The sequence below is a fragment of the Bidens hawaiensis genome, unplaced genomic scaffold (assembly GCF_021521415.1).
Source record: "Bidens hawaiensis isolate Kalapana, Puna unplaced genomic scaffold, B.hawaiensis_p1.1 tig00079380_1, whole genome shotgun sequence".
Classification (NCBI taxonomy): Eukaryota; Viridiplantae; Streptophyta; class Magnoliopsida; order Asterales; family Asteraceae; genus Bidens; species Bidens hawaiensis.
The window spans coordinates 2,622-15,532 of NW_027503576.1; the positions used below are offsets into that span (position 1 = coordinate 2,622).

At 35.2% G+C, this 12,911-nt stretch overlaps 2 protein-coding genes and 1 pseudogene across 3 annotated transcripts; 2 read left to right on the forward strand and 1 right to left on the reverse strand.

Moving 5' to 3' along the window:
* The first annotated feature begins 339 nt into the window (after positions 1 to 339).
* Positions 340 to 1,644, forward strand: LOC143607089 (pentatricopeptide repeat-containing protein At3g48250, chloroplastic-like; annotated as a pseudogene).
* Positions 1,645 to 3,122: 1,478 nt separating this feature from the next.
* On the forward strand, positions 3,123 to 3,533 carry LOC143607091 (uncharacterized). Its single transcript, XM_077082662.1, has one exon. It carries the CDS (start codon positions 3,123 to 3,125, stop codon positions 3,531 to 3,533), a length of 411 nt encoding a protein of 136 aa, XP_076938777.1.
* Positions 3,534 to 6,655: 3,122 nt separating this feature from the next.
* LOC143607090 (plant intracellular Ras-group-related LRR protein 9-like) lies at positions 6,656 to 12,671 on the reverse strand. 2 transcript variants are annotated; one of them, XM_077082661.1, is made up of 4 exons: positions 11,983 to 12,671; positions 10,753 to 10,919; positions 8,626 to 9,269; positions 6,656 to 6,672 (listed from the first exon to the last, which is right to left on the reverse strand). In XM_077082661.1, exons 1-3 carry the CDS (start codon positions 12,625 to 12,627, stop codon positions 8,630 to 8,632), a joined length of 1,452 nt encoding a protein of 483 aa, XP_076938776.1. In that variant the 5' UTR covers positions 12,628 to 12,671; the 3' UTR covers positions 6,656 to 6,672; positions 8,626 to 8,629. The 2 variants fall into 2 exon arrangements, with proteins under 2 accessions (XP_076938776.1, XP_076938775.1); XM_077082660.1 differs by lacking the exon at positions 6,656 to 6,672 and having other exon boundaries at positions 8,489 to 9,269.
* Between the last annotated feature and the right edge of the window lie 240 nt (positions 12,672 to 12,911).

Consider the following 12,911-nt stretch of genomic DNA (forward strand, 5'->3'; position numbering starts at 1 on the left):
TTTTCGAGATGAACGAACCACATCTTGATCTTCTTCTCCGGTTGCTTGAGACCTGCAATGGTTTTTCGGGGGTGTGGAGGTGACTGCTAAGAAATTTCAAAGATCTCTTGTTTACAGACACAAAAAAGTGGTGGTGGCTCTTATTGAGCATGACCCCATAATAAGGAGGTGGAGACCTCCTTATATAGAGAGCCTCATGGCCACCATCATGGTACCCTAATGGGCCTAGCCCAGTTAGGGTTACCTCCACAAAACCCCCTCAGCCCAATAACATTGTATTAGTCCATATAATAAAATAAGCCAAACATAATAAATTTAGGGTCGTAAAACCGGGTTTAGTACCATACCCCTACAAAAACCAACGGGTATGAGATGGATCTTGATACTTACTTGAAGGTTTCAAGATTCTTTCAGAAACGAAAGATGTTAAACGAAGCGGTGGAGCTTTACGAGCACATGATGGATAGCCCGTACCCACCCTCGAGTCAAGATTGTGGTGTACTCTTAAGAACCCTCGCGGGTAGCGTTTCACCCAATTTGGATCTTGTGTTTCGGGTCGTGAACAAGTTTGAATCGAAAGGTAATTCTTTATCAAAAAAAGTTTATGACGGGATTCATAGATCGTTGACGAGCGTGGGCCAGTTTGAAGAAGCTGAAAAGATGATGTCAGCGATGAAAAACGGGGGGTACGAGCCCGATAACATAACGTACAGTCAGCTGATATACGGGCTTTGTAAAGCCGGAAAGCTGGAAGACGCGTGTGAAGTGATTAATATAATGGAACAAAACGGGTGCACACCCGATGTTAAAACATGGACAATTCTCATTCAAGGACATTGTTCCGCGAATTAAGTCGAAAAAGCGGTTATTATTTTAGCCGATATGGTAGAAAAAGGATGTGAAGCGGACGCCGATCTATTGGATGTTTTAATAAACGCGTTTTTGGGTCATAATAAAACGATTGGCGCGTATACATTGTTAGTTGAAATGGTGAAAAGTGGAGGGGTGAAACCCTGGCAAGCAACTTGTAAAACTTTGATTCAGATGTTGTTGTTGGAGAGCAAGTTTGAGGAATCTTTGGAGATTTTAAGGCTGATGAAAAAGCATGAGTACCCGCCGTTTAGTGAGGCGTTTATCGGGTATCTTGGAAAAGATGGGACTGTTGATGATGCCTTGAGGTTTTTGAAGGCTTTAAGTTTTAAGGAAAAGCCGCCGATTACAGCTTACCAGAATGTTGTGCAGAGTATGGTTGATGAAGGGAGAGAATCTGAGGCTAAGGATTTGGTGTTTTTGTGTCCGCCTCATGTTAGGAAACATAAGTTGATTACTAGTATTATTGGGACTGTTTAACAAAGTCTGTTATATGATTTTTTGGTGTGAGTTTTATGATTTTGATGGTTAGATCAACAGTTTGTAGACGGTTTCGGTTTTCGTACGGACTGAAATAAACAACAATCTGGAGCTAGGTAAAATTATTGTTGCATTATGTTTTAAGTAGAAGTTGCTTGAATATTTTTGCATTTAAAAGGATTTGTAGATCTTTTCAAAGTTCTATGTGGAGATGAATAATGCAGCTAATTATAGGCACATAACTGTGTTAGTTTATATCAATCTGGCGAAATGTTTTGATGGTGTTTGTGTATTTAGTTCATTTTATTATCCAAAAATGGATACAGAGTTAATACATGAATTGTAATAGGTCGGTTTGGGTGTTGTACTCCCTTACACCATTTTTACTAAATATACAACCCCTTGAAGTTATTAGATTAATTACTATTACTCATAACATTATTTATATACATATTAGTCCCTACAACATTTTTTTTCACTTAATAATCTCCACTATATATATCAAATTAAAAATTATCAGTATTACTATTAACTTATTTTTTTAGTATTAATTTTGTAAATATTTATAATATCTTTTATTTAATTTTAATAGTATATATATTTATAATATCCTTATTTTACCTCTTTATCTTTTATAAAATAAACCCGAAAACCTAAACCCTAAACCCAAAAACCTAAACCCTATACCTGAACCCTAAACTCGAAATCATAAAAAAAACGCGACTTGTAAAAAAAATATGAAATCCTTAATTTTGTGCGAATTTGGTAATTATATAATTTTAAGGGGTAATATGAAAGTTAGTTTTTTCAAGGGGGGTACGACAAGCAACCAGGGGGGTATGTTTAGCCTGACCCGTCGGGTTTTTGTTTAGAGTTTTTTTTTAAATTCTAAAATTTCTAGTACCGTTCTCATATTTGTTGAGGTTACTTTAAACATGTATGTTTGTCGGGTTATCTAGAACATTGGACATGGTTTTTATTATATAACTTCTAGTTTGGGTTATCTATGTCTACCCAAATTTGTGGATTTTAAACCAAATGTTTGATCTCGGGTTCTGGTTAAAAGTTTAAACGGTTTGGTATTCAGGTACGGTTCGCTTTATGTTGTTTTGTAGTATAAGAACTAAAACCGATTTTAAATTCTCACAAAAACCTTAAAAACTCAAAACACTCAAAGTCTAATAGTGTTATGTTTTTAACTTCTTTTGTACATATTATTCTTTATAAATTATCTAATATATTTGTATTTCCGGCCTTAATGAGGACAGTTGAATAAATATCACTTAACATTGTACATGATCAAATTCAAAAACATATGAGTAACTCTACGATAAATCCCATGCCCAAGTTGTTTTAGTACTTACGAGGATTATTTTAGGTTTTGGGTTTCCAAGTTGGGTTTATATGACTATATCTATGCTGCAAAATAATCATATAATGTTATAAAAAAATTGAGCGTAAGTGTAGTATTTCTCAATTCTCATAATATATTAATATTAGCTTGAGTTTTCTTTATTATTTGTATATTTTAGGGTGAGAATCCAATTAAACCATGTAAATGCAATGACGTGGACTTCATATTTCCATACATTTGAAATTGTGGGGCAAACCTATATACTACACCATTTGATGCACATTGATATTATGACATTTATCTTGTTTTAAATTCAACCATGTGAGGCTCTCATTCCGTCCAAAAGATAGGAATAACATAGCCATAACCATGGCCCTCAAACACACCTTTTCTAACCTTATTACTACTCCAAAACACCATGAAGAAAAACATTGAACAAAATGAAGAACACGAGCTTGAAATCGTCAAGGCGGTGGCACAAGCATGGCTCGGTCACACCACCACCACATCGCCACCATCATCCACCAATGAATTTGATGCCCACCGTCTCAACTTCAAGAACAAGCCCACTCGGTTTAAGCTTGAAGCATTGACCAAACCAACACGAAACATTAATAGCCACAATTATGGGCTTTCGACGAGTTGGGACTTCAAGCAATCACTTTGGGATTCTTACGAGATTGTGGCGGTTTCAAGACGGCTCGAGACAGGGTTATTGTTGGAAAACGAGTTTGACGAGTCGAGTGAGGGTAAAATTAGTAAGAGAAAAATGGAAAGCAAGAACAGCCTTAGAAACATGCTCAACCGGTCTAGGAGGTTTGATGAATAGAAATTTATAGTTTCTTGATTATGTTTTTGTCTCGATTAAGATTTACTTTTGTTTTGAGCCCATAGAAACAAGAACTTTGTATCAAAATCTTGTTAACAATAACTTTTGAGTCCAATATGTGGCTGACTTCTGTATATAATTATATAGTCTTTTAACATTCCATAGTAAACCCAATAATGAAAAAAAATTGTTTGCTAATGCTTTTAGCCCCTTTAAATAGAATTTGTGGTAGAATTAACGAAACTAGAACTTATTATTCATCTCATGTCATAATAGAATTGTTTTTATATTTGATCAACTACTCCGGTGAATAAAATTGTTTTTTGAATTTTTACTCACACTGACTGACTGATCAGTAAACGTTGGGGTTTCCACTCATACTCGAGAGCCTTAAGATCGGCTTGGGTGTTTGAGTTTGGCACACTATCGATACTTTTATTCTTAAAATATTTGTTTCTGATCACATGTAAACTTAAATAATGGGTGCGTTCATGTTTTTTTTTGTCTTTTTTTTATGTGACCTTACTGATACGTTTTGATTCATGACACTATCGGATCAATATTAAAGTCTTAGTAACCTTTAAAATTTGATAGCATGTATTTCTATGATGCTTTATAAAATTTGTTAAGGTTATCAAGTTTTTATATTTAATAAAATTAATTAATTGAAAAACCATGAATTGGAATTTTAGAGAAAAGTGAGCAAGAGATAAAATTTTTGGGAATTGACAGTAATTATGTAATACCAAATTCTAATTAGGGTTCTTAAAACCTTCACCAAAGGAATAGACTTACAACGAACCAAACAACACAAACAAAAAACTAAAGAAACATATCAACAAATGAAGAGTGATATTGAAAGCTTGAGTATGTATGTTCATCATTCGAAGAACCCTAGAACATGACTTGTGAGTGATGAAAATCGAGTATGGGTTCAAACATCCAATTACAAAAACAATTTTGCTAGATAAAATAAATGAAGTAAAGGTATTTAAAGATCAGAATCACATATAATTGGCCTAAAAAGAACAAATCATCCATAAATAAAAATTGACACAGAGAGAAGAATCGGGATACTACTATGAGTTGTACACAAGATACCATGATTAATATGGATGGGGAGTTATCAACTAGGGGTGCAAACGAGCCGAGCCCGAGCTCGACTAGGCTCGAGCTCGGCTCGTTTAACTTAAACAGAGCTTGAGCTCGAACTCGAGCTCGGCTCGTGAATGGATTTTAAAGCTCGAGCTCCTCGTTTACCATTTATCAATTTTTTTATATAATTATAATTATTTTATATATTTTTTCTATTATAATTTTATGTATAAAAGAATATATATTATTTAGTAGTTTTTCTTTATTTTTTCATAAAATTATATTTATTAATTAATAATTATTAAATGTATGTTTTAAAAAAATTATATAAATGGCAGGCTCGCGAGCCAGCTCGAGCTCGATAAGTAAAGCTCAGGCTCGGGCTCGTTTATTAAACGAGCTTATTTTTAGGCTCAAGCTCGGGCCCGGGCTTGATAAAGCTCGGCTCGATCGAACTTTTCAACGAGCCGATCTCGAGTAGCTCAGCTCATTTGCACCACTATTATCAACCTCATCTCAACTTTCTAGGTCACATTATAAATAGTTTTATATTTCGAGTTCTTGTTTAACTCGTGAATAAGTTTATATGTTAGTTGGGTTCGTACTTGAATAGTTAGTAATTATTAACTAATTATTTTAATTTTATACACATACAATAATTTTTTTGTTTTATAGTTATGCTTCTATTTTGATATATTAACTTAATACATTATTTTGATTCTCATAATTATACATATAATATTTATTATACAGTTATATTTGTTTTGAAAGACCAAATTTAATTAGAAACCCAAAAGACCTCATGCAAGTAGCATGAGCCTTTTAAAAAAATCCAACAAGACGGTTTAGACATCTGAGGCTAGTCAAGTTTGGTATATAAAGTTTAGTCTAGTAAACAAGCTTCAATTTAAAATCAAGCTCAACTTCGGTTAAAATCGACTCGAATGGTATATAAAAACTATTCTAACTTTGGCTAATACCATATTTGCATAGCTTTATTGTATTTTATTTGAGGTTCTTCTTAATTCTTTTTAACTTTATATCAATAAATTTGTACACGATTTGTAGACTAACATTTTTTAAAGTGACGCAGTCAACTCTAGTCCAGTCGATATTGACGAACATTATGAGACAAACTGTTAACAATATATGTTTTGATGAACAAAAAGCCAAACCAACGGGATTGGCGAGTTGGAAAAATTAGTGGGTCTTACGGGTTTGAGGACATAACGGCTCGGTTTTGATTATTTGAACTGATTTTTTTTCAATATCATTAATTTGTGTTAAAACTTAAAAATGGTAAAGATGGTTCAAGATCTTACACATAACTATTTATTCCAATAATAGAAAAATAAAAGCATATGATATATACTAGATTAGTAAGTTAAATTTACACATTACAAAAGACTGGTTCATTAGTTTACACAACTGGTTCAAAGATTTAAGCCGGACGAACCGTTAAACCATCAAAACCAAATATTGTTTTTATAATACCTCAAACAAAAACCCAAATAATGAATTAATGAAAACTAGCTAATAATCGATATATAGGTACTTTTCGGAAAAAATATATAGGCGTGTGTTTATTAATCAAAGATTGAGGTCGCACCCAACAATTAGAAAAAAAAAAACAACTCTAAAACAAAAACCCAATTCAACTCTAAAAACTGAATCACGTATTTTTTTACACAAATTCTCCCTATGATGAAAACGAGAAAAATAAAAAGAAACGATATTTTTATATTTGTATATACTAAAAAAAGTATAACGATCACTTTAATGAACTTATCACCATAACTTTAAGCAACCCAAACCATGGCCATTGAACTCAAAAGTGTAGCACAAGCAACCGCAACAAGACTTCTTTTTTTAATAAAAACTAGCTTCAACACATGCATGGCGACATCACCGCTAATCTTCCGCCCTTCCACCACCAGCACGCGACGTTGCTTGCCCGCAAACCTCAGCATCACCAACACCGTGATCCACGTCATAATGGTGGTCCTCACCAACACCAACACCAAACCTAGAATCAGCACAACCCCTAGAGCATAAACAACCGAGGACATATGGGATCCGTTGTTATAAAACATGAACATGTTGAATGAAAGGATGAAGAAGAAGAGAAAGCATGATGCAATGGTTGTTGACTTGTTAATGATCATCTGAAGAGAATATGAATAAGAATAATTGATTATAGTTATGGTTTAAGGGTTTTAGAGTTTGGTTTGATGAAGATATAACTGAAGGAAGAATGTTGCTTTTTCTAAGCAGGAGAAGAATTTGAGGGCATGTGAAGGTGCACCTGGACTGGTTGGCAATGGTGTCACCAACTCTATTTGTTTAATAGATTGAAGTTGTATGATCAATTTGTATTTGTATTTAAATAAAGAAGATGATGATGATGATGATGTATAATGGAAGAATATCAGAAAAGTGGTATGTATTGGGAATTTCTACCTAAAATAAAATATGGAAGGGTTGGAGAAAATTACGGACGTCAAGAACTTATATTAAAAAGGATATAAAATAAAGTAAAAATTTGTTTAATGGTTTTAAGGCTTCGAGGGGACGTGTAGACGGGCCTAACTTGTGTCTTGATACACCTCATTCAAAAGCTCAAGCCTAAAAATTTTTAAGGGTCAATTTATTTTATTATTATTTTTTGTGAAATCCAAGAGTTTATTATAAGGATGGTCTGGTTATTTTGTTGCGGTTTTGACTTTTAATTCCTTGGTTTTATACTTTATTAAAAGTCTCGACGTAATACTACAGTGGTCCCTAGGAGTTACATGGGTGAAATTCTAGTAACCCATAGGACAGTTGAAATTCAAACCTACCTCAGATTAATGGCCGAATGGACTGAAACAACGATCGAATCAAACAAATAAGACTGAAACCATTTTAAAGTTTGGCTGAAATACTGATTTGATTAGACTGAAGTTGGCTTATAAATGAAATCAATTAAATCGGCCTTTTACCACCCACCTAAACCAATCCACCAGGGCAGGGCCAGTTGTAACGTAGAGCAACCAACAAGCATTGTTTTCAGCTTCCGGAAGTAAGTGGTGTTTGGGTCATTGGGTGTTTAGTGGGTCGCTTGAGATCTGGAAGCGAACGGGTAGATAGGCGACCACTTGGAATATCGAAGGGATATGCATAAGAAATTTAATGCGCATTTAACAAAAAAAATCTGATTCCATCCAATCTAGGACGACTTATGTTACGTTTCGACAAAGTATTGGACCAAGTATGTAATTAGTGAAACGTAGGGATCAACATCATAATCTGCTCATACCACACGCAATTAACTATTTTAATATAAAAAATTAGGAATATAATTAAAATGAATTGCCAATTGGACTGCAGCCTAACAAAATCAGTTAGTTTGGATACCGGTCTGATTTGACGAGCCAACTTGTCTAATAACATATTTACAATCCTTCATTTCTCACGAATGAATATAAAAACCACAAAATGAAGCAAGCATAAAGTTAGATCTGTGGTTTTCCAAAAGTTCGATATGATTGAACGATTAACACAGATGAGGGTATAAAAAAAACTAAACGATGGCAATGATTAAATCTTTTTTATCAAGAGAAACATGACTAGACTCTATTGTAGTCGAGAAAAGAACAAGTGAAGACGTTCTAGTTCCGTCATTGATATTTATAGCAAAACAGGAAGCCAATGAAGCAACAGAAACCAACACAGCCTATGAACATCACTAATATAACCTGCAAGATGTAAATCAAGACAATGACCAAAGAAAATGAGCTAAGAAGTACATAACTAATATCTAAATCTGTGTAATACGTGTGTTTAAACGAGTTATAAACGTGCTTAAAATGGACCTATCCTGCGCGAACCAAACTCAGTAATGAATTTTATAAGCAAAGCGTATGCTTGGTGTTTACGAAGTAAAGCACACATAGTGAAAAAGATTAAAAGAAAAAATGAACTTTAAACTCCAATGAAAGGGAAGTTCGGAAGTAACCTAATCACAGTTGCTGATTGAGATACGGGTCAGCCTTAGGTGTGTTCGCACCACCACCCAAATACCCGCCAACATTTCCTGCCACACCGGTCAACCACGAGGCACTACGGGTCAACCAACCACCTTGGTTTGGCTCACTCTCAACACTCTTGCTTTTCTCTTCCTCCTCCAATAACAAATCAAGCCACCTCTTAGCCATGAACACCTTCACCGCTTCCACCCCATCATTAACCACCTCTTCAGGTGGCACCACCAACGGGTTCTCTTCCATATTGAGTTTTTCAAGATTATCGAGCCGGCCAAAACTGGCGGGAAGTTCTTGGATCTGATTGTTGCTGATGTCAAGTTCTTTGAGGTTGGTTAAATCGCCAATTGTGAATGGAAGTGATGTGAGGTCACTGAAATTACGGCTAAGGTTAAGGATCTCAAGGTTTGAGAGGCGGCCGATTGATGGCGGTAGGGCCCGGAGCTCATTGAAGTGGGCGTCTAGGAACTGAAGTGATTTCATTTCTCCGATTGAGGTAGGTAGTGAGCGGATCTTGTTTAGTGAGACAGAAAGTTTCTTTAGGTTCACGAGTTCAAACCCGATGTTGGTTGGTAGGTATGTTAGCTTATTGAAGCTCGCATCAAGTTCTACTAGTGACCTGCAATAAGAGGGTTAGACAATTAGTCGTAATAAAACAAGTTGTAGGGTGAGCAGAAAAACCGAACCAAAACCATAATAAAAGAACCAACTTAAAAAACCGTGGTTCGGTTATGGGCCTTATGGCTGTCTGTATTGATAATTGAAACAAACCGTCACTGAAACTCACCCTTCATTTTTCCTTTTGTTTTTTGAAAAATATATTACCTTTTTTACATTGTTTACAAATAATAATATTACTTGCCTAATCCATTTCTTTATAAATTTAAAGGTTCGCTGCCTCTTTTCATACATTTATCATCTGAAATGGGTTTGACGTAACTCGGGCTAAAACCAATGGCTTACCTATTTAAACAAACATCCCTCTCCTATAACCAAACAAACCAAACTTCTTGTAACAGAAAAGGATTGGTTATGAAAATCTTAAAACCAGAATATCATTTATAAGTTCGGTTATAAGAGTCTAAAAACCAAAAAATCGGTTATAAGTTAGGTTATGAAAATCTAAAACCAATATCAGTTATTTGGTTATGAAAATCTAAAAACCAATATATCGGTTATAAGTTCGATATGAATATCTAAAATCGAATTATAAGTTATAAGTTTGGTTATGCCCTGTAACCGAATCAACCGACTGAAGCCATGGTAACATTATAATCAGTTGGATGAGTTTTTAGCAAATAATAATTATTCAACAAACTAATACACAAAATGCTAATGCAAGATTAAAAGTCTCAAATAGGTTAAAAATGGGGTAACTGAGTAAATTTATTTTACACTTATGACAAAAAGTATGTTACATTGCAGACGGTATGTTCTATAACTAAATAATCAGAAGACGAGTCTATTTATCCTAAAATTAAAGCTAAATATAATCAGTTTCAAAACCTATGCAGTTAATGCCAAAATATAGCGGATATCGGTCAATGACCGATATATGAGATATCGGTTATTGCGGTGGGATAGCGGTGTGTATATATATATATATATAACACCAAAAGTTATCTAATAATAATACTTAAGTCTTTATACCAAAATCATAAAAGTCAGTAGTTCAAAACACAAAGTAACAATATTTTTAATTTAAGACATGATTTAATCACTTAATCGAAAGCCATAAATATATAAGCATCAGCAGCGGCTGAAGAAACGGGTATCGGAGATGAGCATCAGCAGCGATTGAGGTATTTTTAGGGAAATAAGCTGATCGTTCAATAACAATCATAATGAAATTGGGCTATGGGCTTACAGTTTGGGCCAAAAAAGCAACAATTGGGTCAAAAATATTAAACTGATAATCTCACCGCTATTTCCGATATATTGGTGGCCAAATATCGGCGAAATAGCGCCGCAAATATCGGAACCGCTATTTGGACCGATATTTCGACCGCTATTTTACCGCCGGACCGATAACCGCTATAGCACCGCTATTGATAGCATAGTTCAAAACACAAATCCAAAAAATTGCCTTATAACATACATACCTGCAGTGACAGATGTTGTCAGGCAAGGACGTTAGCTTGTTGCTAGAAACATTTAGAATCTTCAGTTTCAACAATAAGCCAATGGAATCCGGTAAAGATTCCAAAAGATTGGAAGAAACGTAAAGCTCTTCAAGATTCTCAAGTCCAGCAATTGAATCAGGAATGTCCTGTTCCAATTTGGTGATCGGTCAATATGAAAAGTGTATTCCAAAAAATAACAAAAAAAACTAGGCCAAGAATAATAGAACCCCTAAAGTGTTTAATTTATCCATTGCTTGTTAATTGCTAGAAATATTGTACTACAAGAATAAATCTGGTACCCTACCGATATCAACTGGTACCATACGGTCCATTATGCTCTACTCATATTCTAAAAGTACAGTTCGGTTTCGTATAATTGCACACCCGGAGTAAAGTTTAATCAATCAACAGGCCCACAGCATAGGAATATGTTCCACTTCAAATTCATAACAATAAAACAATTGCATTCATCATCTAATTAAATAAGTACCTATACAGTTCATGCAAAAAATATTGGATATCGATCAAGGGACAAGGACCGATATTTGAGATATCGGTTATCGCAGTGGGATATCAATAATTTTAACATAATATTGGATATCGATCAAGGACCGATATTTGAGATATCGGTTATCGCAGTGGGATATCGATAACTTTAATATCATGCAGAATTTATAAACACATAGCAATTGAACACTAACAATTCAGTATACTCCCTACCATTAACAAATTAACCTTTTGCAACTTACAAAACACTAACATTAAACACTTTGACAATTAAGACCTAGAAAACTGATATCAGGAAAATCGGTAATATATCGGTCAACATTGCCGATATTATCGGTGCCAATATTCTGCCACAGGTCGTCCGATAACCGCCATAGCACTGCTATTGACTACATAGGTAACTTACATTGATAATCTGATTGATTACTTATGCTGCTAACACAGATAATACCTAAAATCAAGACTCTTAACATGAATCAATAAGATATAATAACAAACTAATAACAATATGATATGTTAGATTAGATTAAATTCCACTTCAAATTCAGAACAATGAAGCTAGGGCAAAATGACTAAAACATTGATCATCTAATTAATAATTGTATCCATCATCATTCTGTTTGCTAAGACAGATAATATGATAAATCAACAAGATAGTAACAACTAACAATATAATATGTTAAAATGAGACAATTAACTAACCTCAAGTTGATTATTTGACAGATCAAGCGAAATCAGCATCCGAAGCCTCCCAAACGCTTCCGGAATGGACGGCAAGCGCCTCTGCGACAAATCAATCCTCTCCACGCCCTTGGCAAACGCCTCTTGTAAAACAGCAGCCAGTTCATCCCTAACCTCATCATCAACCATAACCTCACTACAACTCCCGCGGTCATCATTAGCCACAACCGATTTCCCTCTGACATTGGCATCCTCATAGAGCTTCTCCAGCCTCTTCTCCGCCTCACTCAACGACTTCTCATACGACTCAAACATCTCGTACAGCGTTATCACCGCCGTGTACGACTGCCGCTCCGCCGCATACTCTCCGTCAATCTCCTTTAGCCGTGACCTGGAGATATCGACGAGCTCGTGATCCGGACAGTTACCTAGGGTTTTGAGAATAGATCGAGTGCGTGACACGTCTTCAACGGCTGCACGCATGGAGGCGATGAGTTGAGAATCGTTTAAGTACGGCATGCGTTCGGTGATCTCGAACACAGGTTCCGGTGCCGGTGACGGTGGTGGTTGTTCGATGTCGAAGTCCGGCTGGTGATGGCGGTTGACAGTGGGGAATTTGGTCATGATGTAGGAGAGAATTGGGAACTTGTTAGGGTTTGGATCCATTGCAGAACGATGAAACAGAACTGAACATATAATAACAAGAAAGAGAAAGTGGAGGACTGTTGGATGAGTATGAGTATATTATAATCGGCTCTGGTGGGGGTACATCTTATCGCCTTCTAAATATTCGGCTTTGATGTGCGCGGAAGTGAAGAGACTTTTAAATAGACTTTTGTATCCGAAATTTTGACTTCAGATATTGAAATTCACCACCCCCAAAATTTTCATATATCTTATTAATTTGCAAGTTTCTTAACCCAAACCTTGCTTTATGTGTTGTAATTTCT

What these genes read in the sequence shown, in the direction of transcription:
- LOC143607091 (XM_077082662.1), top strand. Translation starts at nt 3,123, where the DNA reads ATGAAGAAAAACATTGAACAAAATGAAGAACACGAGCTTGAAATCGTC.
- LOC143607090 (XM_077082661.1), bottom strand. Translation starts at nt 12,627, where the DNA reads ATGGATCCAAACCCTAACAAGTTCCCAATTCTCTCCTACATCATGACC. An exon ending in TGTCAAATAATCAACTTGAG is followed by an intron (nt 10,920 to 11,982) that starts GTTAGTTAATTG and finishes AAATTGGAACAG; the next exon opens with GACATTCCTGATTCAATTGC. An exon ending in GACAACATCTGTCACTGCAG is followed by an intron (nt 9,270 to 10,752) that starts GTATGTATGTTA and finishes CTCTTATTGCAG; the next exon opens with GTCACTAGTAGAACTTGATG.